A 27,447-nucleotide genomic window follows, 5' to 3' on the forward strand; every position below is an offset into this window, starting at 1 on the left:
AACAATCTAGTTCCTCTCTTGAATGCCTGATTAGGGAAGGTAAAGCTTTTAAGAAAGATAAAATTATACAAATTTTACTTGCAATAAATGAATTAGACTCCTAATTTCCTTTTAAGAGGAGGACAGTGAATGATTCACTCCTCTATTACTTTTCCCCCAAGATCCATTTCTGCAATATCTACAGACAGACAAATAATAGGCTGGAAATTAAAAGCAGTTTTACAGTTTCTGCATGTCAGAATAAACTAAGTCAAAAGTTGAAGTATTACAAGCTCTGCATCCATAGATGTCTGTGCAATACTGTCCACAGAACTGAAACAAACTCTCTAAACATTTCCCCATCAGAAATGAAACAGAACAGTAAACTTAAATAGGACACAATTTTGGAGATGATATCAAGGAGAAAAAGCTTCACAGGAAGTAATTGTAAGGAAAGAACAAGCACGAGTAATATCCTCTAGGAATAGCATTTAACAGTTACTTAACATTACCGCAGTCTAGCACGAATGAACAATTATTTTAATTATTTTAATCAAATATTCAGGAGAAAGCAGTGGAATGTTTGCAGTGCAGAATTCAGAGATTAAGAATACTCTTTATTCTTCTCAATAAACAGAAGGACTTTAGAAATGTCTTTTGCTAGTTTTTAAGTGGTATTTAGATGGTATCAAAGATAACACATATTTTTAATTTTGTTTTTTGTAAAGTAGTTGGTTGAAATTACCTGGGTTGCTGCTTTTAGAGGACGTTATCCTCATTTGCTGAAGAAAACAAGATAAATGCATGTAGAGTGGAAAGAACAGTGCAGTTCGCTGATGTGACTGCTTATTCTTGGGCTGACACTATTCTGCAGTCCCAACTGTGTAGAAGCTAATAGGAAGAGCAAGCTTTTGCAAAAATCACTGCCTTTCTGGTGACAGGCTGACAAAGGTTCCGCCCAAGGCATTGGGCAGAAAAGTTAGACTGTTAAGTAGAAGGCAAAGACAAAAGGAGGGGATGGGGATGGTACCTCAGAGATGACATATCTTATTATTCATCAGCTGTTCACGATGTAACTCGAATTGTTGAAAAAGGTGAGCTCAAACTGAGCCCTTTGCTCGGTCTTCTCTGTACCTGGGCAATAGAAAGATGGCATCATAGATTGCCCAGGAAAGTGGTGGATGCCCCATCCCTGGAAGTGTTCAAGGCCAGGTTGGATGGAGCTCTGAGAAATCTGGTCTAGTGAAAGGTGTGTCTTGTCCACAGCAGGGGGATTGGAACTAGATGATCTCTAAGGTCCCTTCCAACCCACACCGTTGTATGGTTCTATGATCATAGGGGGTCATGTATTTCCAGGAGAAGAGTAGACCGTAGTGAGAGTCTCCTCTCTGTCCATACATTCTCTTGAATCCCAAGAAGGGGCATCTCAAGAAGAAACAGATGCATGTTTCTGCTTTACAAATTAGCCTTCCATTTGGAACACCAGTTCTGGCTCTATTTTGTTACACTGTAAGGTTTTAGTGCACAAGAAGAAGCCTTTGCAGATTTTAGTTGTCCTGGAAGATGATTTTTCTGCCATATTCTGCTATTTTTCTGCCTTAATCTGTGGTTTACATTTCTCCTTCAACTCACTCATAACTAAATTAGCATAGAAAAATATTTCCAGAAATCTTCTGCTGGCTGTTGCATTAGTATTTCACAGTTGCAGGTGTTACTTCTCACACCTATTGTTTTTAATTATCTAAGGAACTGTACCATTCCTTGTCACTGTAATTATTCTAGCTATGATTGTTAAATTTCCTGCAAACATGTTACTGAGCTTTCACCCTTCTTACCGTGAGGGTGTCTTAAGGCTGTCTTTACCTGCTCAACAAATATCTCTGCTAGTGTGTATCCCACAGCAAAGCTAAACATGCTATCTGCTTTTGTCAGCAAAGTATTTGACATCTGAAATGGTAGAGAGGGATTTTCTCAAGGGAGATGACTCTATAACATGAACTGGTCTACTAAGGGTAGAAATTTTCCATGAGATTAAGTATGCAAGTACATAATGTTCAAGTTATTTATTGAGTGGGATCATCCCATCAGTGAGGTGGGATTTGTTTGAGTAGGCAAGAAGGTGCAGAAGAGCAATATGGTAATGATGAGTCCTGGCATTATAAGAAGTGATTGCAGTGTCTGCTCTGGACATCTAAAAGCATTTGGGTGTTTTGGCTTTGGTATGTGGTCGTGTCAAACAGCACAAATCTCTCTTTTAATTGAAGGCTGAAATTGCAGTTCTAGAGCATGTGATTTTAAAAATAGGCTCTTTTTTCTTTCTACTTCTTTTTTCCCCCAGATATAATTTTAAAAATCCCCAAACTCTCTCAGACATAGTTAAAGAACTTCCTTACATTGCTGATCTTGGAAATTGAAAAGCTTTTTGACACTGTTGTCATGGTTCCGTGTTTCTACTGTGTTAAGGTTTTATAATGTGGTTCTCTGTGATACTTGTCTTGTGATTATCATGTGCATTTCTTTCTGCATTCCCACCTATCAGTTCACGAAAAGATCCAGAGGTATTAAATGGCTGGGATTTTAGAAAAAACAAGTAACACATTTTTTTAGAACACATAAATTTCTGGGACCCAAAGATTTCAAGACAGCAATGGGGAGAGATCCAGACCATCATATGTGATTGGTTTCTTGTGGACTACGGTTTGAGGCCATGTTCCAGATAATACCTTCATGAAAATTCAGATCCTGAGGGGGAGCAAAATTTGTCTTGTTTAGTGCCTCTTGATTTGTCTGGATTAGGTCTTCTGAAACATGTTCAGAGCGGTGCAGCAGTGGAGTTATGTCAGATTATAGTTCACCTTTAGACTGGCTTTTTTGGTGGATAAGTTCTTTCCTTCTGTCGGTATAGATAACAGTCCTGGTCCTAGAATTGTCATCCCAGCCACTTCTATCACAGGGAATCTGTATTGATCAGCAAAGGCAAAAGTGGTCATAGTTTTATCTTTCTTTTTATTTTTTCTTTTTTTCAGTAAAATATTACAGAGCATTATCATGGCTTGTACAACAGAAGTTTGTTCACATACACTTGACTTTAGTATTTAGGTATTTTAAATTATAAAAAATCCTTTTTTCCACCCAGGAACTATATGCTCAAATAATTGTTGGTAATTCACAATACATAAATTGAGATTAAATTAAATGGATGTGTGACCATTTTAATACATAAAGAGAGATTAGGAAATTATGTATGTCTGCAGAAAATTAGTTCAAAAGTTTTTTCATTAGTTCAAAAGTTTTTCCATTTAGCTTGGTTATTCAAAATGTGTTTCAGAGTGCGTTGCATATATCATGCCAATCCTTTTATTTCTGATTTTTCTCACAGCTGCAAGAGAATCTGTCTGGTTAGAAAGAGAAGAGAGAGCCCGGCAACATTATGAAAAACATCTAGAGGAACGCAGAAAGAAGCTAGAAGAGCAGAGACTGAAGGAAGAGAGAAGGCGAGCTGCCGTAGAGGAAAAGCGAAGGCAGAGAATAGAAGAAGATAAGGTGAGAATAAATGTCATGAAAACACTTTTCAACTTGCTCTTACTATAAGATACAGTACTACCAAACTTTTTCTGTAAGAGTTAATATAAAGAATGCAACATGAGCCATGGCCAGTATGACAGAGTGTGCAAAAGGATTTTAAGTCTTACTTGAGCAAGTACTGCTTCTTTAAGTGACTGTTATGAGTCAAATGCAGTGGAGTCGTGCATGCCTGGGTTAGTGTATGGAACTGCACAGACTGATGCAGAAAAACACAAATTGGGACAGGTTTGTATGGTTATGTGTTCATTCCTAGCCATTCAGTATAACGATAGCTGCATATTAGTTGCCCTAAAAAAATCTTTTAAAAAGTGAGTGGGTAATGAAATATGCTCTTGGCTGAATTGTCTCAATTAATCTGGCAACTATGTGCAGTGTGATCCTATGAAAGTCAGATTATGAGTTTTTTTCTTTTCTCTCTCTTGTGGCTGTTCTAGTATTTAGTAGGTGGGAAATAGCACTAGGGTGTGTTTGTACAGTGGCTGCCATAACAAGGCCAATATTTTTTCTCTGTAGTTCTACAGCTCTCAGACAGATACTACCTTTTCAAAAATTCACTTAATTTTCAGATTATAACTTATTTATGATTTAATTGCTGCTTAACCCTCTTCTGGTGTGTGTCTTAGTAGGCATCACATAAGCTTAAACACAATTTAAAGATGCCTGCTAGGTTCTGTCTGTGGGGATGGAGGGCAGTTTTGATGAGAAGGGTTTGATGAGAAGATGAAGTTAAAACCCAATAGTATCCAAAGGTATTATCCCGTTGTACCTAAGGAACGACATGAAGCTGTTGTACGTCGCACAATGGAGAGAAGCCAGAAGCCAAAACAAAAGCAAAACAGATGGTCCTGGGGAGGAGCACTACATAACCGCATTAGTAACACAGGTAAGGAGGGAGGCTTGGTTTGCAGGCCAGTTTCCCTCCCCTGCCAGTTAACTGGAACTTATTTTGCTTCTGTTGAAAAGGAAGAATGGTTCAGTGTATGTTGGTTTAAATTCTTTGCACTTGATCTTATTGTTGCTAGCAATGGCATGTTTCTGACATTCTTGTGTAGCAGAAAGATAACAAGGAGAAATCTGAACAAAAGTTAGAGCTTGTTTCGGGAGTTGACTGATTATGTAACTATCTTGCTACAGCTTCTCGCTTCTGCTGCTTTGCTGTTGTTTGTGTGTGTATATGTGGGTGTGCTTGTGCCGTGTCAATCTTGTGATATGAGCTACTGTGGCAAATGCTAGCTGTATGCCTCAAAAAGTAGGTCTGGTGGAAATGACCAAATACTGAGATTCAAATAGACACAAGGAAGAAAAGTTGTTCTTTGTAATAAGCTATCTGTGCCTTGTACAAATATTTTGGAAGATAGAAGTCTGCAAATTAAGTTTAAGTGAATTTTAGATATATTTGGCTTTTTTCCCCAATTATCTTCTCTAACTTAATCTGCCAATCATTAATGTGTATATGCCCTGTTAAATATGAATCAAACCCCCATAAAGAGGAGTTTTCCTTTACTTACCACCAGAAAGTGGTACTTAAAATTCTTTTCTTCCTATTCTAATTTCAGTGTGTCCAACCCTTCATCAGGGAGGAAAAAAAAGAGTTGAGAAAAGAGTGCTAATGTTCTGAAATCTTTATCATGTATAAGTTCAATAAACAGTTATTTTTCATAATGGGTTGCTTTTTTTGCTTAACTCTGTATAACTTATTTGATTTTTATTTTATTTTCTGTGAAAAATCATTGTCTTGCATTCTGTCCCTAGGTTATTTTTTTGAATCATCATTCACCTTTCTCGATTTAGCAGGCCTGGAGCACCACTTCAGATCTCAGGGTGGTGCTAGAAAAGCTGGTACATAATGCTGTGTTTTTGTATTCCTTTACCCTTAGCTAGTTCTCAGGAATTGAGATCATCAGTAACTAAACCACCCTCATGTAGTTGCAATGCATGTTTAACATCATGCTGATAGATTAGAACTGTTCTTAGTACCAGATTTTTTCATTATTATTTATTTTTTCTAGAGAGCTACTACTGGCTGACTCTAAAGATTTGGCACAATTCACTGAAATGAAGCATAATATTCTGTCTACTGAAATTCAAGGAGATCCAATTTGAATATTTTGTTATTTTCTAAAACCCTTTTGGCATACTGCATACACACAGGAGTTACAATTATTTTGCACATGAACACAGACACATAACCAGCTGCATTGGCTGTTATGTTGCTCATGGGTATTTTAATTTTTTTTTGCTGGGTTTTGTTTTTCTTTTTTTTTTTTTTAGAACAAAGCAGCAATTTTCTAGGCAATGGATTGCATTTGACCTATTCTATATTTATAGGATTCATATTGCCAACACTTATATGCAAATCCTCATGCTGAATGGCATTCATTTAAATAAGGTTCATTGACACAAGAAAGGTTGGCATGCCAAATAACAGAGGTGATTTTTAATATTGTTATTTGTCATCTTCAGTAAGCTGGTTTATGCAGTACATCATTTCTGCCAAATGCAGAAACTTCATGGCTGTATTGATATACTATACAGTTTCTCAGGGATAGATTAGATATGAGATCAAAATCCCCATTCCCAGAAATATTGTTCTGTTCTCAGGAAGCCTGAGCATCCTGTCTCCAGTACTGACTGATTCACACAGAGCATTCTTCAATATACCCCTTAGATCAATGTAGGATAAGCGTGCCAGCCTACAGAGGTCTTGTTCTCCATTTCAACATCTAGATTTCTCCTTTAAAAACCCATTTCTGAGTTTTATTCCCCTTCCAATACCCAGTCTGCCAGTTTTAGACCCTCACAAAGTCATTGTAACACTAGACACAGTTAGTGAATAATCTGATGGAGTAGGGAAGAATCTTTCTTCAGCTCAACCAGTTATGGTGAATCCTTTATAACTCATAGATCTGGGGAGAGTTAAGGTATTTTTCATATACTGTATTTCTATGGAATTTTTTGTGTACACAGTGAGTATACTCTAATCCTTTAGGACAGAACAGGTAAATACAATGTTGATGTACTTGTCATAAATAAATAATGGCAAATAGTATTTCAGCAACATCATCCTTAATTTTGTCAGTGTCTGAATTTGTATCTTCTCCCAAAAGAGTATGCAGACATATTTTTGCACACACAGAATATGAATCAGCAGAGCAGTTAAACATATGCTTAAGCCTCATTGCATTTCAGAATGGTTGAATGCTTTGCTGAGTAGTGCTGAGGGTCAGTACATGCTAATATGTAAGCAAAAGCAGGATTGACTCTCACAGCATGTTCTGAATGTCAGATTTCCAAATGGAAATTTACAATGGAGAATGAGTAGTTGAGATATGTAGCTCATTTCTTTTTTATTATTATCTTTTTCTCTGAGAGAGAGAGAGAACAGAAAGGACATAGCTGACTTGTTCAGCTCATTCCTTCCCTTCTGCTATTGCTAGCAACCTTCCTGTGACACCCATATACACAAAGCATGTGCAATCCCTATTCTTGAAATAACCATCACCCCCTCAGTAGGGTGCAGATGCTGACTGCAGCAGTTGGGCAGGCAAATGATGTGATACTGCTCTAAAATGTAGAGAAAATGAAAGCAAATTATAAACATTTAGTGTTACATATGCCATGTATCTGCATTACAAGTGCCTTCCACAGAGACTGAATTTCTGTAATCTGCTAAACTGTGTGCTGTTTTGGATTAACGCACTACAACTTTGTTCTAAGCAGGTTGAAAATGACTCTGTGGTGGGCAGTTTAGCACTTACACGTAACTGTGGGATTTTTAAGTAAATCTTTTAATTCCTTTTGTGCTTACCCTCACTTCCTTTGTGTACTGGCCTTCCCTTAATCTTTCAGCATTGCATTGTCATGATGTTGACCGTCTGCCTACTAACAGTGCCCTTTCAGATGTCACCTTCTATTGAGGTGCTAAAGTTTTTTTTAATGAATAACTTTGAGTTTCCGTCCACCCTGGTCCCTCACTGAAGCTTTCTATTGTAAGTCATGAGCAAACATTTTCTGAGAATACTGAAAAGCGTTAGATTGCAACCCATTAAATGATAATGAACAGAATATTTTACACATTTGAAGCTTAAATTGTTTTGTGCCCAGTCTTTGAGTCGCCTGTGCAGTGTCTTCTGAGAAATCCATTGTGTTCTGAAAGTTCTTGTGGTAGAGCAGGAGTGACCTAGTCCTGTTTTCCTCCTCCCACTAGCGAGCTAGGAACTTGCACTATTGCATGTGGGCTGTCAATTAGCATTATCTCCATTTGTTTTAGATCGAGACAGGCGGTCTGTTTCAACAATGAACCTTTCGAAACATGTTGATCCAGTCATTAACAAGCGGCTCTCCTCCTCATCTGCAACATTACTAAATTCTCCAGACAGAGGTACAGTTTCAAAGAAAAAAAACCTAAAAGAGCAGCAAGAAAGAATGTTCTATACTGATGTATTACTTTGCACATAAAACAGGCTTCTGAAGTCATTTTCTGTATCATCTAAGTGGTAGTGGAAAGACTTCAAATGTGACAAGTAAATGGTTGAACATTTTTTCCTGTGAGAACTAATAATTCTTGTTTTTTAAAACAAGAGAACTTACCTAAATAATCCTGCTTTAGCAAATTATAAAAGCAGTGCTTCTGTCAGGTTTTTAGTAAATGAGGTACAACTACTGAAAGAATGCATCACTCCATAGTGCATGCAATCATGTGTGACCTTTTATTTGCATTAGACCATTTTGTCATTATTTTGCTTTCCTTTCTTTTTTGATAGTAGTTCTTGAATATCCAAGAAGCATGAAGCTTTCAAGCAGTTACTTTATTAAAATTTCTGGTTATTTTATTACCATTTTTTGTTATTTTTATTGAAGAGGTGTGGGTGTTCTTCATATTGTCTGTTTATTGACTTTTTGTGTCCAGTTACTTTTCAACGATTGCTTCATTTCAGTGTACATTCTTGGTGTTTACAAGTGTGCAAAAATGAAAAACCATCAAGCTTTTAAAAATTAACGTAGCTGAATTACTGCCTCTGTTCTGAGGATTTACGAGATTGAAGCATTGAGCTTAAAAGTTTTATAAAAGAATCTCTCTTGTGTAACTTGTGCAAAGAGCTTTACAGAAAAGTACTCGGTAAGGATTTTTTTGTCCTCTACTGAGAACGAGTTCTGTCCCATTTCAACCCAGAAAAATGCACATTTTAAAAACAAATTTTTAAAATGGAATTTTGGTTGTGTTGCAAAACTGTTTGGGCAGTGTCATGATTGTGTGTCTTAACTAAGGGCTAAGTACATGCTTGAACGTGTGTATCTGGGTGAATTGGTGAGACGTGTTCATCCTAGTGGACTAACCTAGTCGTAGATTCTGGTAACTGAGAAAAATACAGCATTACATTAGGAAATCATTTATTCTGAAACACCAATAATTTCTTGATCTAAATATTGAAATCCATTCAGTTTAAACTTTATTAGCTTTTCAGGTGTGTATATTTTTTCCAGATGGTTGCTGGTCTTTGCCAGGTGATGCTTTTTTGATGAAGGATCTTGGTGATGTGAGCAGGCGAACAGCAGCAGGCATTAAGTAGGAAGGATAGTCTCTTATGGACTGTAACTCATTCCATTATAGATTCTGCCACCCATTTCAAGTTCAGGAGAAGTTAAACTGAATACTAAGCAGTCTAGCAGTGGGGAAAGAGAAGGAATATGGGAGTGATGGCTATATGTCAAAATGTTGAGGCATTCTTTGCTTGGCATTTTCATTAAAACAGCACAGAACTCTTCAGGAGCCCCTTGTGACTTTCACAGACCCCAAGACAGAAAGTAAATCCAAATGCACTAAATGCTCTTCCTTGTGCAAAGTCATATACCTAAATCTAGTTGAGCCAGTGACACTGGCAAGTGCTTAAAGGAAGACTCTGACTGCCTGCTCCCCATTTCACCTTCCAGAGGGCACCCAGTCACCCTTTGTCTGTAATACGTACTCCTACCTGCAAAACAGCAAGCTAGAGATGAGGATGATAAGCTTACCTACTAAGTGGCTTATAGCTGTCAGCCAGAACTTGTCATCTGTTAAGCAGCACCTTTTTATAATTTGAAGGACAGTATTATTTTTTTGGCGCAGCAAAAGACAAAAGTTTTCATTACCTAATTGCCTTTTCAAGCATAGGATTGCTATATATAGCTCTTTATCTTTATCTTACTTATAGCTATGTAGCTATGTATAACTCTTTATCACAGTTGTTCAATTGGGCAGCTAGAATGGGCTTCTCATTATGCTTTTATGTTGTTGTAGGTAATGAGTACTTGAAACTCTAACAAAACATGAACACACACATTCAGCTGTTATTGACCAATACATTTTGGTAACTGTGCTCTTTAAGGTAGAGCTTAGCAAGGGGATAAGACTTTAGATGAGCTACAAGCTACACACTTTTAGTTTTGCAAAACTTGCACCATATTTGTTTCCCTCTCTGCAGTGATTTTTCTTTCAAGCAGATGGTAGTCTCAATCACTGTATCACATTTTCCTGCAACCTTTATAGAAGACATTCAAGGACTCCAGTATTGTTTCCTGTTGAAAGAGCAGTTTTGTCCCATTTACTCCTCATCATATTCATGTCTCTGTATAAGCAAATACCGTATTTATCAATGAGAGTCTCCTTTGTGGTGCTTATCAGCAGGCCTGTTAAATCCCTCCTCCCATCTGTTCCTACAACTAATCAGATGCTACTGTTTGCTTACTTGCAATTTATTCTGCCGCTGCTAAGACAACTTTCCAATATTCAGATGATTGTAATCAATTCACTGTTGTCAGCTCCCTGTGACTTTGTGTGTTTTCTAGTTACAAATTAGGTTATAAAGATCTTTAATCTGTTAAAAATAACCTGCTCGTGTCTAGGGGTAGGGGTACTTGCTCATGCCAGCAACGCTATCATGAATGTGCTTCCTATGTGGAAACAGGGAGCAATAAAGGCTGAGAGAGTTGGGGTTGTTCAGCCTGGAGAAGAGAAGGCTCCAGGGAGACTTTATAGCAGCTTTGCAGTACCCAAAAGGGGAGCTGGAGAGGGACTTTTTGAAAGGGCTTGTAGTGATAGGACCAAGGGTAATGGCTTCAAAATAAAAGAGACTAGGTTTAGATTAGATATTGGGAAGAAAATCTTCACTTTAAGGGTGGTGAGGCAAGTGGCACAGGTTGCCCAGAGAAGCTGTGGATGCGCTGTCGCTGGAATGTTTAAGACCAGGCCATATGGGACTTGGAGCAACCTGGTCTAATGGAAGGTCCTGCCCACAGGGATACCGCATGGGCAACCATGGCAGGGAGGTTGGAAGTAGATGATCCTTAATGTCCCTTCCAACCCAAACCATTCTATAATTCTGTGAAACAGCCCTGAGAGTGATAGCTTAACACAGCAGGAGAACAAAAAGTACTGCTTCCCCTTGTTTGTCAGATGGTTTGAAATACTAAATCTACCACAAAGCCAAAGTGCATCTAAATGAACTCTGAGCTAAACCTATTATAGAGATTCAGGAAGACTTCACTCCAGGGTCCTGGCTAAAACTAGTTTGACACCTCTGAACCAGGCCTATTGCTTATATAGAGAAGAATGTTTTTGTTGGTCTCTCTTAGCTCACTGTTGTGCATATCAGCTACCTTGCTCCCAGACACTGCCTCAGAGTGCTTTAGTTGGATGCTGTGGACACATGATTGCTTCCAGAAAGTGATGTGGATATAAACTCCCCTGTGTTAGGGGAAAAGAGACTTAAATCATACTTGACTTTAGGGCAAGGGACATGAGGTAGGTGAGACATGGCAATTTAGTGTTTTAAATTGTCAGTCTTTTAGCTGTGTCCCCTTGAGACTACTTCATCTCTGGGGACTCCTGTGTAAGATAAGGCCTAGGGCTGGCCCATGGTGCCGTATTTACATTGTGACATTTACTTATCAGCTGTTTGCAGCTATACAGGTGAACTCCAAGAAACGGGTGCTATACATAGTACCGATGTACTGGCCTAAAATTTCAGGGATTGCGTTCTGAAGTTGTATGATCTTTGTTAAACTACAATAAAAGAGTTTCTCCGGACTCATCAACGCTCATATATGTGAGCCTCACCTAGTAAAGACTACAAAAAAGAATCTCTGGTCTTGCAACAGTAGCTTTAAACAGTGATCATACTGAGCATGGCGCCTGGAGATGAAAGGAAGCAAAGACATTACCATTATTGCATCCAGTTTAATGGTACTTCTGTGATTTTTTTCTTGATTGTTAAATTACAAGCTTAATGATAATGTGTGTGCTGTAATGGAGGTCTCTGTAGGGTATTTTGTGTGTCTGTATGATCTGTACCATTGGAGAATGGAACCATTAATCACAAAAAGCTCTGGCAGTAGTACATTGCCTAAAAGGACAGTTATGCAGAGAGCCTGCTGTGTTTGAAAGTCATATATTTCTATAGTAGTGCCTCTTATTGAGTTAGCAGAATTTAGGGGAGCGATTCGAGAAGTGCAAAACAGCACTGAGGGCAGATAAAGCAATTATATTTTCATAGGATGAGATTGAGATCAGCCCCTCTTTTCATGGGGCTCAGCATGGAGTAGATTAAAGACAGATTCAGAGTTTATGGCTATTAAAAGTGATGGATGTCTACCTTTAAAAATGGAAATTATGTCAAGTTTATTACAGCCAGTCACTTCAATGACTTTTAGAGACTGAGCCTCCTAATTTCAAGCTGCAAACACCAAACTAAGCCCAATGAGTTGTGAGATGTAAGAAGACCTGATTTCGCTTGCAACATCAAGATTATTGCCATAGTGAAAGCTTACTGTAAAGAACTGCTTTGGGAACTAGTTGAGTATTTTGTTTTGTGATGCCCATTATAATACAATTTGTTGCATTGGAGTATCAAGGAAATATTTAATTCAATACAGAAAATAATTTATAGGGCTCTTTTGGTTACTGCTTCACCATGATAAATGTTTATGTAGTATTTAAGAAAAGTAAGTAAATAAATATTACAAGACAAAAGGAATTTATTGACAAGCTAAATTTGCCCTGAGCAATACTGGGAAAAGCAAAGCAAGGGAGTGATTGCAACGAGGTCAACCTGTAGTGTGTTTTCACAACAGACTAACAATGCATAAAGTTTACTGTTCTACATGGAAAGTGGTCATTGGCAGGATATTTTAACAGAGGATTAATGATCAAATGTATTTATTGTGTGGCTTCACATATTACTGAGACAGCTGTAGCTGATGAGTTTTGTATCTGCAGTTGAGGTGTGCTGTCCTTTTGCAATGCTTTGATAAAACCTCTCACAGCATTCTCTGTGTAGTTGTAACCAACTTTTTTTTTTTTTTTTCTAGCTAGGCTGGCAGACTTTGGAAGGTGTTTTAGTGTAACTAGAAGACTATATATCTTATGTGTAGAAAGAGTTTGGGACGCAAACATCTCTGAAGTCTATATTTGGGAGTCTATGTATTAGTCATTCCTAATACAGAATGTGGTGGATGTGCAAAATATCAGTATTAATTTGATAAAAATTTACCATAATGCCACAGGCAGTAACAAAAATTAAATGTTTAGATATACATGTTTCTATAGGAATTCTGCTGCTGAAATGGTGTAATAATAAAATGCAAACTCCTGAACTATTGTATGCTTTTGGTCTCTGAAGGACAGTTTTTAAGATTTTGAGTAGTGAGGAAATAGTACTAATACTCCTGCAGCATGTAAGTATTTGTAAAGTGTTTGATCTAACATCTTGCTTGTATGGTGCACGTTCAGCTCGCCGTCTTCAGCTCAGTCCATGGGAGAGCAGCATTGTTAGCAGGCTCCTGACGCCCACTCACTCTTTCCTGGCCCGAAGTAAAAGCACAGCTGCATTGTCTGGAGATGCAGGTAATCCTTTAAGAACGGAGGCTTCATGTCTCAGACACTTATTTTTCCAGCTTCCCTGACGGATGTTGTAAAGTCATTGATCTAATTATGAGTGTATGGTGGCATCCCAGAATGAGGTTGAATGTCCACAATTAATTTGCATGACAGCATGAAAGCTTGTTTGTACAGTTGTTTGCTATGCCTCTTTCTCCTACCCTCTCTTTCTTAATTTCTTTTGCCTCTTCATCGGTGCAATAAATGAATACAAAACATGCAGGGCAACAACATCACGCTGTCCATGGCTGTTTAAGGAAATGAACGTGATCTTGTAAAGAGCTGATTCAGCACATCCACTGCTAAGGCTGTGTGAGCTGCTTGCTGCAAAGGAGTTTCACCCCCTGCCAGGGCACTTCCCACGGGGAACAAGTTAGACTTGTATAAAGATAGGCTCTGGTTACTGTGCATTTAATACACGTGAACCTAAATGTGCAGGTTTAGTCAGGTTATAATAATTGTGAAGTTCTCTGCCAACCCCAGAACAGCTCCCTGATGTACTCACTAAGGGGGAAGTTAATGTGCAGAAATGTGATGATATTGCTAGGTGGTAACTGAAAGCCAAGGCAAAACTGTATTCCAGAGACAACCAGGGCATAGCTGCTTATCATGTATCTTAGACAGGTGACTGCTGCCTCTTCTTTTATCACAGGATGTTTTATAATCATCCACTGGGGACTTTACCATTACAAGAATATATTACTGGACATGCTGAATATGTATGTCTAGGCAGGTCTTTCTTGTCTGATGTGGACAGGATTTTGATTCTAATTAAAGAACATAGAAGGTAAGAAGGAATAGAGATCTGCTAAGATTACTTTTAAAGAAGCTTTCACTTAAGAACTCTTATAACTAATTAGGCTGCAGTACATTTCCACAGGGGTAGTGCTGTAGGAGCAAAAATGTGGATGATATTCTGCTAATAGGGGAATTAACAAGTACAAAATTCCTTTTCACTCTTCATAAATAATAGCTTGTAAAATTAATATTTAATGTCATCTATCAAGGAGGATATTGGAAGTTCAGCTCTTCATTAGGGAATAGTTGAGAAGTTAGTGTCTTCATTTTGTAAGTGATTACTTTACTAGAGCAAGTGTGAAGCTTTTCATGACTGCTGTTGTTTATTCTGTACAATAAGCTCTATACTGAGTAGAATATTGAGAAAGACTACAAATATCAAGAAAGACTGGTTTATCAGTCTAAGGCAATTCCCTGAGATACCTTCCCTATGCTAGCTGGAACTCTACCACCCAGAAGAATAATCCATCTGCTCACTGTTTTCCAGGTATTATTGCAGGTATTATCCTGCAGCCCGTTCATGCAGGATGCTTCCTGGAGGTTAATGATCAGGTGATGGCAATGGCTCACAGCTGTGCTCTGAGCACTCCACTCATCCCAGCCTGCTGCTATTCTCTAGAAAATTACCCTGCCCTTTGGCTGTAAAGATAAATTACAATGCAAAAAATCCAAACCAGATTAAATATGGATTCACATCCTTAAATTTTAAGTGAACTATTAGGGACATCCAGCAAAAGTGCACGTCTAGATCTTTTTTTTAAATAAATCCTCCCAAACCAAAATATTTTTTAAATAGCTCTCAAAAAGCTCCTCTGAATAGATGTAATCCTGTTAGTATATGAATCACTGGGAGTGCTTCCTAAAACATTGTTTGGCAACATCACAAATGAAAATGAACTGTTTTTTATGAACTTGTTTTTTAATACTTGCAGTGTCATCTGTGATGGTAACTTCAGATAATCGGTACAGAGAAAGGGAATTGAATCACAGAGAGGGAACCCCATGAATTAGAACCTCCGTAAAACATATGTTATGCCACCGCCTCCAATTTGGTTTGGATAACTTCAACCAAAACAAAAACATGAACAAAAATCCCTGGTTTTTTGTTTCTTGCTTGTTTTTAAGTCAGTCATAATACTCATTAAACCTAAATCCCTATAAACTATAAGGCAAGCATGGGTGCTGTTGCTGTAACACTTACATGAGACCCTCTTTATTCCTTATGTTAATCTCTCAGTGCAGGAGAATTTGCAGCATTAGTACTGTTAATTCTATGAGCTCTTCCTGTAACAGCAGCTGTACTGTTGTAAGATTGGAAGAATTAACTGTATGTGGAACTGCATTCTTTCAAGTGATCTCAGAGGGATCTACAGGCGAGAAATATTGGTTTGTTTTTACCACAGAAAATAAGGATGTAAATTTCTATTCCTTGGAAAAAAAAATGTGTAGGGAAGATATACAAGAGACCCTATTTTTACTTCAAGTAATGTGCTGGATAACAGTTATGCTCAAACTCTATTAAATGACTAGGAGAGACTAACAGGAGCACACAAATAAAACTCTGCAGTAATAACATTGTTTCTCCCAACCTTCTCCTTCAGTTAAATCAAGAGAAAGTCCAAGAACACTTTGCTGCAAGAAGTTCCCCATGTTAAGTTTTGAAGTGTTACAATTCTCTTTGAAGATGTACTCAGAATACTGTATATCTGACACCTGCTATTGTCGGGTGATCTTTTGGTAATAGTCTTTTTCCTTGTGCAGCCAACAAAAACTGCCATCCTGGTTACTCAGATACTACCAAGTTGATTTGTTGTTGTCAGCCTGCTTTTGTTAATGTGCAAAATAGTTTGCTGTTGAGAATGTATTTGAGTCAGTTGTTATTCTAGCATTATCAAGAAATATGATAGACTAAAATATTCCTAAAAAGTATTTTTGAAAACACATCACTTGCTAAAAATTGTAGACAACAATTTCACTGATTTCCTAAGTGAAACTGTTTTGTATTGTTAATGTGTTTTGATCTTTGTGTGGATGTCTCCTTTAATTTTTCTTCACTTCCAATGCAATCAATAGGCATTCTGATTTTAGTGTGATTGTTTTCTATTCTGAATGTAATTGAAACTCATTTCAATGCATCTACTAAGCTAATCAGTTAGACCAGTTTCCACTGCTTTTTCAGAACCACCAGTTGTATAAAAACTGAACAGGAAAACATCATTACTACTACTCAGTATTATGGCATACTTCTTAAATTTTTTTTAAGCACATTATTAGTTTACAGATGAAAAAATACACGACCACTTACTGAAATTGTATCATTACTGCATGTGTGGCCAAGTTAACGTATCAAATGATGGTTCTGACTTGAGAATTAGTCATTTCTCTATGTATTAATACCTTCTCTCTTTTCTTTCTCGGTTGTTTCTGTTCCTGCTGGCTTTCCTCTGTCATTCTCCAATGCTACTCTGTAATTAAAACTAATAAATAACAAAAACAACCCACACCGTAGTTATCCCCGTTTGTCCCCGTTCAGCATCTTGCAGCCCCATCAGTCCTCTGTCCTACAAGGCCATGAACTGTAGGAATTCAGGAGACCGAGCAAAGCTTTACGCTTCTACTGATGCCGTTGGACGTAGGAGAACAACAACGCACCTTGCAGGGGTAAGTCTGCCAACTGCACATGAGCTTAGTGTCTCATGCTGTGACCACCTCATGGTATTGCTTGTTAGGACTGGAATAGCTGCAGGGATACTTATCCCCCTCAGCGCTGTCCCCATCCCCTCTAACTGTGTCAGAGCTGGCTGGATTTTAACTGAAACATGCTGTGTTATGTGGTGACATGGCCTGATTATGCGCCAAAGAATCTATGTGGGAAACCACTAATGTTTTCAAACACCCATGTTTGCAGAGTAGATGCCTTAGCTTAGAGACAGTCACAGTGAATGTGCCCTGTTCTCAAGTGGATTCTTTGCTGTGTTTAAGGCCCAAGCTGGTGTTCCAGCTTTTCCTTCAGTGGGGAACCTATTTTTCCCAGCAACCTGGTTTCACAAAGCCTGCAAAATTTCATATCTTCTGAGACCTCTAAAAAATTCATCTGGGCCTCTAGAATAGAGGGGAATGCGTGCACTCACACGTCTCTATACACAAGCACACAGAGCACTGTCCCTTCATCTGTACTTATCTTAGGAGACCAGACTAGTAAACTTTTCCTCACTGAGAAGGAAGAGGTTGGTCTAGGAGCATGGTTTGTAAGCAGGGCTTTCCATAGGTCACCTGTTCATTCTGAATGATTTAGTAGCCGTACTGTGACTGATCTGAGCTTTTTGGGAAAATCACAACAGTGTAATACAGGCTGAACAAATTTGTGTTGACTGTGCTCCATGCCAATAGGATGCAGTCAGATCCAGTTCAGATATCATTCACTGAACCTGAGCAGTTATATTTTTCCCTTGTACTCTACAACCTGAGTTTCTTCAGAGTGTGAGAAGAGTGGAAGTCATTTCTGAAAATGATTGTGTAAGAGGTTCTTGCGCTTTAGTTCAGCCTGATGGGCAAAAGGTCAAGAGGCAGTACTGCTATTGACATCCATGTTGGAAGCAGTGTTAATCAAAGTGGCATGAATCATAACCAGTACTTAATCTTTCAGACAGATGATATTGAAGATCAGGCATAGCATTGGGATGTATCTGTAGAGAAATTTCATAGCATGTACATAGTGCATTGCAGTCTCCAGAGCTATTGGTTTAATACCTCTTCCTCTCAAGTCTCTCTCGTTACAAGTGGTTTGGGTTTTGGCTTTTTTTTCCCTAAATTAGAAAGAAGAGAGGATGTTACTTTTTAATGGAGGAGATGATGTAAAAATGTTAATATAAAATGAGTGAGTTAAGAGCTGTTTTCAGTAGCCTGTATGGTGTGGAGAATCTTTTATTCTTCTATGAACTTCTGTAGGAATTCAGTTTTTTACTTTATTGATATCAAGAAAAATTTTCTGATGGTCTGCTTTCAGTACTAATAAAGTAGATCCAATAGAGAGTTCTTGCTAGCAAGCCAAAAATCTTGTTCACTGTGATGCATTTATTCTGGTTGTGTATGCTTTGATAACTTAGCATATCATGTGCTCATAAAGTTGTTTTCAGCCTCTCTTTTCCAGTTGTTAGCCTGGTTTTCAGGTGAGGGGATGAGCATCTCAGAGCTCTCAGCTAGTGAGGCTCTAGAACGTCGTGGTACACCTTCTGTGGGGGTTGTGTTTAAGCCCCAGCTGAGGTGGCGAGCAGCAGCCTCTGCATCGTATTGGCTGAGCAGCAGCTTAGCGTGCTCTCCAGTATTCCCATTCTTCAGCTCCCAGAGTCTGAGCTCATTATTTCAAAACCATAAATTTTTTCATTTATACTTAAATAGGGGAAATACATAAATGCCCAAGTTCTGATATATTCCTTCTTCTATTAATACAGACCAGAGCTGTAATAGAAATGTTTCTCAACTTAGGATTTTATTTTTTAAAAATTAAGAAGGAAAAAAAGAAATCACTACCACATGATTAGTACCATGTACTAATGGTGAAATCATCCAAGAAAAAGAATAGGATAACTCTTGTACCACATTTGAGGTCTTTGAGGACATCTGTGGCATTCACATGTAAGCATGAACACAAAAACTTGTGCTATGTAGGAAGGCTGTGACTAAGTATGAGCCAAGGGCAGAGGCTTGTTTTGCTCTTTCTTTCAATAAAATCCTGGATTTATGGGAAGTAATGGAAGGTGCTCTGCAGCAATCAGCCAAGATCAAAGATGTAAAAATAAGCCTCTGCAAATTAGCCCAGTACATCTTAGGACAGTAGAGAACGATTAAGAAAGATTCTTGCTGTCAACTACATATTTACTGACAAAGATGGTGTCAGGTTACAGGAGCTATATTAATGAACTTGTTAAACAAGCTATAGAAACTACTGACTCAGCACTGCTTTTTATCAGCCCCCAACCCCTCATTCTTAGCTGAGCTTGCTTTGCTTTCTTTAGCTGTGTGAACTCTGGCTTGACTTTGTCTTTTTGTTTGCTGAGCTATAGACTGACAAAAAAGAAAAGGAGAGAGACTATTTGTCATCCAGCTTCTCGGCCAACTTTAAAGGAGGTCATTTTACTTCCAACCCCAAAGCTAGATCACCAGCTCCCTCTCCAGTTTGGTAAGTCAAATACACGCTTAGCTGGAAATGTGCTATAGGCAGCTCTCATTGTTCTATTAATTAAATGTGAAACAGTGCAAAGTTATTTGGTGATGTAGATGTTTTCTCTCTGCAAAAAAGAAAGACACTCCTACGTTTAAAGAAATATTGCTGCTTCCCTGAGGAAGGGGAAGTAGGGAGGAAAACATGTTTTCTTCCCTCATGGCTGGGCTCAGTGCTCACAGATATGGGGAGCTGCAAAGAGAGGCATTTTGCATGAAACTAAATCAGTTGTGCCAGCAGTCCTGCTTGATAGAGAAACAGAGAGATGGTTTTATTTTTAGCTACTGTGGTTGTAGCAGTGATATGTAGATGGAAACCAACATTGTCACTCTTTGATTACACAGGCGTGCGTCAAAATCTTTGCCTTTTTTGCCTGGCACACCCAAGCAGATTACTTCCCCACCTGGTTCCTCCAAAATTTCCTCTGCTCAGACACGTCCTCCTTCTCCTGGCAACATCCGGCCAGTTAAAAAAGAGGTCAAGCCAGAGGGTGAGAAGAAAAGACCAGAAAAGGAGGCTGGAAAGGCCAATGAGGAGAGGACAGAAGAAAGTAAAGTAACTTCAGCAGGTACTGGAGAATCTGCAAGTCAGGAACAGCTCACTGTCCAGGCAGAGCCCACTCAAGGTAAGGAGAGATCTTCCTTTAGGTTAAGGAATGTGTTAGTCTCTCTTATATTCTTCTCTTCCTTTCTCTGCAATGATGTAGCTTTCAGTAGATTTCTGTCAAATGTTAATTTAAATTATTGAGAACACTCTTGCACATGTGTGCTATGAGGAAATTGTACACAGGTTGAAGCCCTCCTGCTTCTAAGTCAAAACAACATTCAGAGCTACCTCACACAGTGTGGCTTCACAGGCCTCATTCTGCCCTTTTGGACTGGAATTTTGTCCCCTTTATCATAACACAGCTCCTTTACAAACAGTTGAAGTAGAATAATAATAATGATGTGAATACTAATGGTACAGGAAGCTACCACATAAGGTAGTGTGAGCAGTGAGAATGTCTAGCTCTGCTGGACACTCAGTACAGTTGTGCTACTAACACTGTTAACTTATCTATACTGTTGCAAGAGGACCATATCATGGGAGAAATTAGCAGGATAAAGCAGAATGCAAAGAACCAAGGAGAGGAGTAAAGAGGAATAGGCAGGATTTTTCAGGGAAAGCAAACAAACAAACCAACGAAAACCCCACATGAACCCTGAAAAGCAGCAGGGAAGAAAATTATGTACACAAAAAAATAAAATAACGATCATAAAGTATAGAAAGGGCAAAAGGTAAATTTGAAAATGAAAAAATATAGGTTTGTTGTGGCAGACTTTGCAGTCCATTGTAAATATGGCATAAACTGTATCTTGCAGATCGAATGGAAAGTCCGTTGTGACCACCGGGATACACAAGTTGGGTTACTTAGGATTCTGAACTTAAAATTTGTAGAATCCCCTGTGATTGTCCTTCAGACAACAGTTTTAAGCATTAGTAATACTGTATTTAATTGTAAGATGTGTAGTTTGGTCTTGTTCCATGGGACAACCTCATGTGAATGGATTTCTTATGTTCTAATAAGTTCTGTCTGATACCCAGGTCCTACTGCACAAGGTGGAACCCCACAAAAAGCTAGAAATTTACAATAATAAATGAATGTATCTGTTGGCCATGGGCATGTAAAGGAGATATAACTGCCATGTTAGTGTGGGTTTTTACTGCTCTTCTGATAATCTTTCGCCTGCTTCCTTTTAAGGAGAAAATTCCCTTTTAAAACTATTTCAGGAATGCCACTGGGATAACTTTGCAAGAGTTTACAAGTTGTAGTTCCCCAGTACAAGGTGCAGATCAGAGAAACATCATCATGTTTGTTTGACAGTTTAGTTCAGGAGGAAGAGGCTCCACTTCTTTGCAGAGTCAGTCAATATTTGAATTTGTGATGAGGTCTCTTAGTATTGAAACAGGTTATGTGTGATAAAGGTATTCAAAAGTGAAGTAGTCTGTATTCACGGCAAAGAATACAGAAAAGAATACAAAGCGGAGATGAGTGAAAAAAAAAAGGGTATTATAGTCAAAATGGCGAGCAGCCACTTCAAATTAAATGTCTTTTCCCAAAGCCAGAGGAGGTAGTGGTTGGAACTAAAGGGAGACCTCAGGAAAAGCATTTTACATGTGAGCTTAGAGGACAGGCTTTGTACTGCAGATGAAGGCCCCAACTGCTAAAACTTAGTCACTGGCTGCATTCAAGAATCTAGAGATGCACAAGTACAGCATTTGGGGCTTAAAGGAATGTTGCTGATTCTCCTGGGACTCTGTTGCAAGTCATTATAGCTCATTTCTTACAGTTAATAGCACTGGCCTTTAAGTGGTCTGGCTCAGCTACCTGCTGGAGGAGCCAGAAGGTCAGCAGGTAGCAATTGCCAACGAAGCTGTTCAAGCTTTTGCAGGCAAATTTAGATCAACTTTACTAACACCAATGAATCATAGAATCATAGAATTAACTGGGTTGGAAGAGACCTCCGAGATCATCAAGTCCAACCCTTGATCCAACCCTACTGTGATTACTAGACCATGCCAGACTCAATGCCACATCCAGCCTCGTCTTAAAAACCTCCAGGGACACTGAATCCACCACCTCTCTGGGCAGGCCATTCCAATGCCTGATCACTCTCTCTGTAAAGAACTTCTTTCTAATATCCAACCTAAACCTCCCCTGACAGAGCTTAAGCCTGTGCCCTGTTGAAGTTTTAAAGGTCTTTTGGGTGTTACCTTTTCTGACAGCAGGGCAGGTGTGCATTAAACAAGCTGCTTGTTATGCTGCCAACTGCAGTGCCTGAGGCAAGAAGTGAGCCCCAAGCAGCACAAAGCTGTGCTCCCTTCAAAGGAATGGCCTGGCCTTGGCCTATGTTAGTAAATTAAAAAGAGCTGAGTTGTAGGAACTCTGTCATTTATACTGTTTAACAATTACAAGCACTCTCTGGTATGTTTCTGATTCAGGCTGTAGTTGCAGCCTCTCATTTTCTTTCCTTCTGTCCCCAAGGCTACTTAGAGCATGGCTCTAAAGGGCTCTCACAATTTAGTGTGATCGAATTACTTGCCTTTTTATATTTGAACATCCCAGAATTTTCTGAGTTCCCAGCTACATCTTGGAGGTTAGCCGAGGTCCAGCTTGTTCTGTGGGGTTGGACTGAATACCTGTTTCAATAATGAGAGAACAGTGCTCTATTGCTCTAGTGCTAAACTGTGCCAGCTCACCTCAGGGCTAGAGAACAGGCCCTGGCACTCTTTAAATTACTGGTGTAGTAATTTAAAATTCAAGTTACATTTGAATTCAGGGTGAAAGCCCTGAAGCAGTTTTAGAAAGACCTGTGTAGTTTTTAGTTGATAACAGAGGAGAGCAGAGAGGTCAGCAGATGTGAATTCAGCACAGAAAGCAGATGAATTTATGTTTGTATACATGACAAGGTATGGGGGGTGTGGGGTGGAATCAGGGAGGAAAGCCCTCTTTGGAAGTTGTTAATGAGGTGAGGAAACTCCTGTCACATCCCAATGGGTGGTTAGATATGTCGATTTAAAACCATCTCCTAGCTGTTCCTTATGACTTAGTTTACATGCATATTCCTAGGATCAGAATCTGATTTCATTGACACTTCAAAGTCTTCCCTATCCATGCTTTTCTGCATTACCGGATATGATTAACATGGGAATGCTTCCTCCAGGTAGCTTGTGTGTTGGTAATGGTCCCTAGTGCCTAGAGAAAAGGTGTGGTTGAGGCACTCTGTACTTGGGCTAGAGAATGCCAGGCAAACTTACAGAAATGTGAACTAGTCTTTTACTTAAAAAAACCTGTAACATCATCTCTGCCAAGTGGGCAAAGCTGGCCCTGGATAAAGAATTGATGTGAAGGCAATATTAAGATTTGAACACAAGCCGTAGTTCACCAGCAAAATTCATGAAGATACTGTGCTCTGATCCCACGAGTTGCCTTAGGTTGAAGCAGCTGCAAAATTGATGATAGCTCGTGTCCTACCCTTAGTCCAGATCATTTCAGACAGTTGATATTTGAGATCACCAAGTCACCACAAGAGACTGGCCTTTCACCAAAAAGTCTGGCTCTTCTCTTTGGATGTAGACTCTCAGATGGAAGAAAATAAAATTTCACAATTTTTCGTTTTTGCTCTCCAAATAGAATTGGGCAAACTTAGGAAATGTGGTGATAGGGACTTACTGAACCAGCATAACTCCCATTGAACACTTGTCAGTGTTTGTTTTTCTGACAGAAAAGTTGACTTACCTTTTCAACTGCAGCTGCTTTCACATAACCTGCAAAAGCAAACTTCCCTTAAGGTATATGAACTTTTAGCACCTAGAAATGTCTTCCTCCTCTGGATCACTTATAAAACTACATAAAGCTTAAAAATATTTTACAGTGTATTTGAAAATACTTTCTGTTCCTTTCAAGAGAGTGACATCTTGGCTACTGGGTCTGTACATACTAGGTTTTTTCCCCATATGTTTCAGCAGCCAGCCCATCCCTACCTCCTGCTCCACCAACTCTTGCTTCACCCCCAGCAACCCCCAAGACCTCTGCAGGTACAACTGACCCTGAAGAAGCAACAAGGCTGCTGACTGAGAAGAGGCGCCTTGCCCGTGAGCAGCGGGAACGGGAGGAGCAAGAAAGGAGAGAGAGAGAAGAGCTTGAAAGGTAATTCTAGACCTCTCCACTGGAGAAGGTACATTTTTAGCAGCTTCCTGTATATATCCTACTGTTATATTGTTTCCTCAGAGATTAACAGAACTGTACTTGTTTGTTCCATCTAGAGAACTCTGTACAGCTGTCTTCAACTTCGTGATTGGCACAATGTCTCTTATTTTAAATTGTAAGGTCTTTGCCACAGGTAGTGGTTTAGGTGTCTAACCATTGTGACTTAAACCTCTCTGTTTCCTCATTTAAAGACGCCCCCACAACAGTTTTGGAGGGTAATTGTTGCATCTCACTTTCTACTAGCAAATGAGTAGCCCATCTAGATACTTACGACTGTGGCTTCAGCCCAAGTTGAGTGCTTTTTTAGAGGAATCCAAACCTCTGGAATTTGTTGAACTTCTTGAACAACTTTGCTAATAGGAGCAAGGCTAAGCCAGTTAAAATAGGCTGGCTTTCCAATAGGCTAACAATATTGACCCTCTCAAAAAGAGTTTTAAAGAAAAAAGCTGCTTTGGCATAAGAGTGCTAAGACTGAAAGATCAAAAATAAAAATTAAAGAATAATCAGCTTTCACAGTGAAAGGAGTTTCCAGTGTCTGTGCAGGGCCTTCATAAATGAATTTGAAAGGACTTGAGGCCAGTGAGATAATGCTGTTGTGAGTGAATATTGTGAATCTTCAGTGAGATAAGGCAGTTGTGAAAAGGTTCTGAAATACCTTATATCGCTGAGATACAAAATGGAAGCTGAATTGCTGTACTGCTAAGAATAAAGGAATGCATATAGGAAATAATCCTAATTTAACTCCTCTGTTGGTGGACTCTGGGCAAATTATTTCTGAGGGAAGAGACCTTGTTTGGAGTTTAATGTATGAAAATATCAGGTGAGTCATGGTCAACAAAGTAAATGAACTAAAAAGCTACTAGAAAATGAGAACAACATGAAAATGTCATTCTGAACTATTCAAGATTAATCTACATCTTGAATGTTGAGTTCTATATTTTTTTGAGATAGTAAAATCAGTAAAACTAGGAAAATAAGTGCAGACAGACACCAAGGAAGGTCACAAGTGCAGAACAGCTCCCATATGAAAATCTACTGAACAGGTGAGGATTCTTCAGCTGGGAAGACCATCTGCCCTCTACTTCTGAGTGGGGATATGATAGGCTAAAAAGTCCTAAATAATTTGGGAAATATCAAAAGCGAAGGGGCAAAGTTACTCACTCCCATAATACAAGGGTGAAAAGCCATTAGGTTATATTAAGACATAACCAAAAATCAGGAGAATTAGATGCTTATTTTAAATTAAGGAATCATTGCCATGAGAGAAGGTGGGTGCCAAAAATACATACTGTTTAAAAATATGATTATATGAAATTACAGAAAGAAGTGTTATGCAAAATGTATTAGTCAGTGATACTGTTTCTGACTCAGAATGTATGAGAGTCATAGATTGGCACACATATGCTGGAGAAGTATTGGTATTGCCTGGCAACGTTTTTTATACTCCATAGGGCTTCATGTTCGGCCTCTACAGGAAGCAGAACAGACAACTTAAGAATGAGACAGTAGTGCACCCTATATCCAGTTGTTTTGTAGTGTTGGATCAGGAATCTGGTGGTTTGGGTTTCCCCCCTCCTTTTATTACTTTTTTTTTCTTATGCTTATTTAATGATTGCAGACAAAAGAAGGAGGAGCTGTCACAGAGGATAGCTGAAGAAAGAGCTCGCCGAGAAGAGGAAGAAGCTCGCAGACAAGAAGCAGAAAAAAAAAGGAAGGATGCAGAGGAGGAGCGGGAAAGAGAAGAACGGCTGCGCCGCCAGGCAGAAGAGAGAGAACAGAAGGAGAAAGAAGAGATGGAGCGCATTCAGAGACAAGTATGCTCCCATCTTGGAATTTCTATACCAGTCTGGTTGGCACAGAATTGGATGAAGCACCACCTCTTACACACCACCTAGATTAGAGCAATATCTAAAATTTAAATGCCATCTATAAAGTGAATAGTGTTGAGGCAGAGTTCATTCCATAGAGTAGTTCAAAGAGTAAAGATATTTTTACTTGGCAAAAACATGTGGTATGGAGTTGAGTTTTGGTTTGTTTTTTTCCCCTCCCCTTAGATTGTATTTAGAACAAATCCTTTCTTATTCCTGATTCCTGATGAAAAGAATCAATAGAGTTGTACTGGGGAATTTTGATGAATGGTGTTATACCAGACAAGTCTTTGTTCCAGCACTTACAAAAGTCTAGATGCAAAGAGTTCACTGTGTTGGAGACATAGTACTGCTGAGTTCTAATCCTGTGCCAAATGTTGTTCTTGTGTGGGGCAGGTGGGAAGGGGTAGATTTTGATAACTTTAATAAAACCAAGCAGAACCTTTACCTGGTGCAGTCCTCCTGAAATATGAGCAGCTGTAAAAAAAAAAGAGTAAATAAATGAAAATTAAGTTTTTCAACTGCTTTCATTTTTGAATGGGCATAATGTTGGTTTCCGGACTTTAGGAGAGGGTTTGGTAAGCATTCTAGATAGGATTCTTCTCTTCTTGCATGTGCTCTTACTTCTTGTGTGTGCTTTATTGCTCCAACATCCAGCACCTCAATTTGCTTCATAGACATGAGATCTTCTCCTGGCATATAAATGTATGCTTCCAGTAATAAATGTTTAAATGGTTATGTTAGTGAATATGGCTTAGGAACTGCATTCTTCTTTTTCAGAAAACGTGTGCTACTTTCTTTGACATGTTAACCTGAGGTTTAGGTCAGTTTAGTACTCAGAGATAGTGCATGGCCCAGGTTTTTCAGATATTGCAGCTGTAACAAATGATCTTTTGTAGTAGTTCTCTCATACAACACTGTCACTGTCAGGTAACAAGGTATTCCACACAAGTTTTGCATTTAATTAAAAAGCAGGAATGGAAAGTTTGTGCAAATGTACCTGCTTGTCCTTGGTCTAGGAGACTTTGGTTAAAGAATTACTCAAAACATCAGTCTCTTTAATACTTTCCTGGCTGCTGTTTTAATGCTGAAGGCTAGGAAATGTATTCCTTATTTGTCATCTGATCTGCTACAGAACAGGCACAGAACCAAATATTATCTCTGTTGTTTAGTTACAATCTCCTAATGCTATGCAAAACATGGAGATCAATCAAGAAATGTGCAATTTAGTCTGAAAAGACTTTTGGTGACTTGTAAACCCCAAAAGTGTCTTTTCAGGGTGTTGTAGATACGCATAGTTAAACAGACAGTGTAAGACTGTCCTTAAATAGTA

The 27,447-nt window shown here is 38.8% G+C and overlaps 1 protein-coding gene across 7 annotated transcripts in view; it reads left to right on the forward strand.

Moving 5' to 3' along the window:
• Positions 1–27,447, forward strand: part of MAP7 (microtubule associated protein 7) — a 117,153-nt gene that overhangs the window by 77,629 nt on the left and 12,077 nt on the right. For 3 of the 7 annotated variants that reach the window (XM_050315489.1, XM_050315487.1, XM_050315484.1), the window contains exons 4-12: positions 3,359–3,522; positions 4,336–4,447; positions 7,835–7,945; positions 13,331–13,444; positions 16,785–16,936; positions 19,339–19,454; positions 19,841–20,121; positions 24,003–24,186; positions 25,865–26,060. In XM_050315489.1, the coding sequence (XP_050171446.1) occupies positions 3,359–3,522; positions 4,336–4,447; positions 7,835–7,945; positions 13,331–13,444; positions 16,785–16,936; positions 19,339–19,454; positions 19,841–20,121; positions 24,003–24,186; positions 25,865–26,060 (1,430 nt within the window). The remainder of the gene's footprint in view (positions 1–3,358; positions 3,523–4,335; positions 4,448–7,834; positions 7,946–13,330; positions 13,445–16,784; positions 16,937–19,338; positions 19,455–19,840; positions 20,122–24,002; positions 24,187–25,864; positions 26,061–27,447) is intronic. The other 4 variants (XM_050315488.1, XM_050315486.1, XM_050315491.1 and 1 more) reach the window with 4 other exon arrangements.

Source organism: Myiozetetes cayanensis, unplaced genomic scaffold (genome assembly GCF_022539395.1).
Source record: "Myiozetetes cayanensis isolate MyiCay16 unplaced genomic scaffold, myiCay2020 scf2-11, whole genome shotgun sequence".
NCBI lineage: Eukaryota > Metazoa > Chordata > Aves > Passeriformes > Tyrannidae > Myiozetetes > Myiozetetes cayanensis.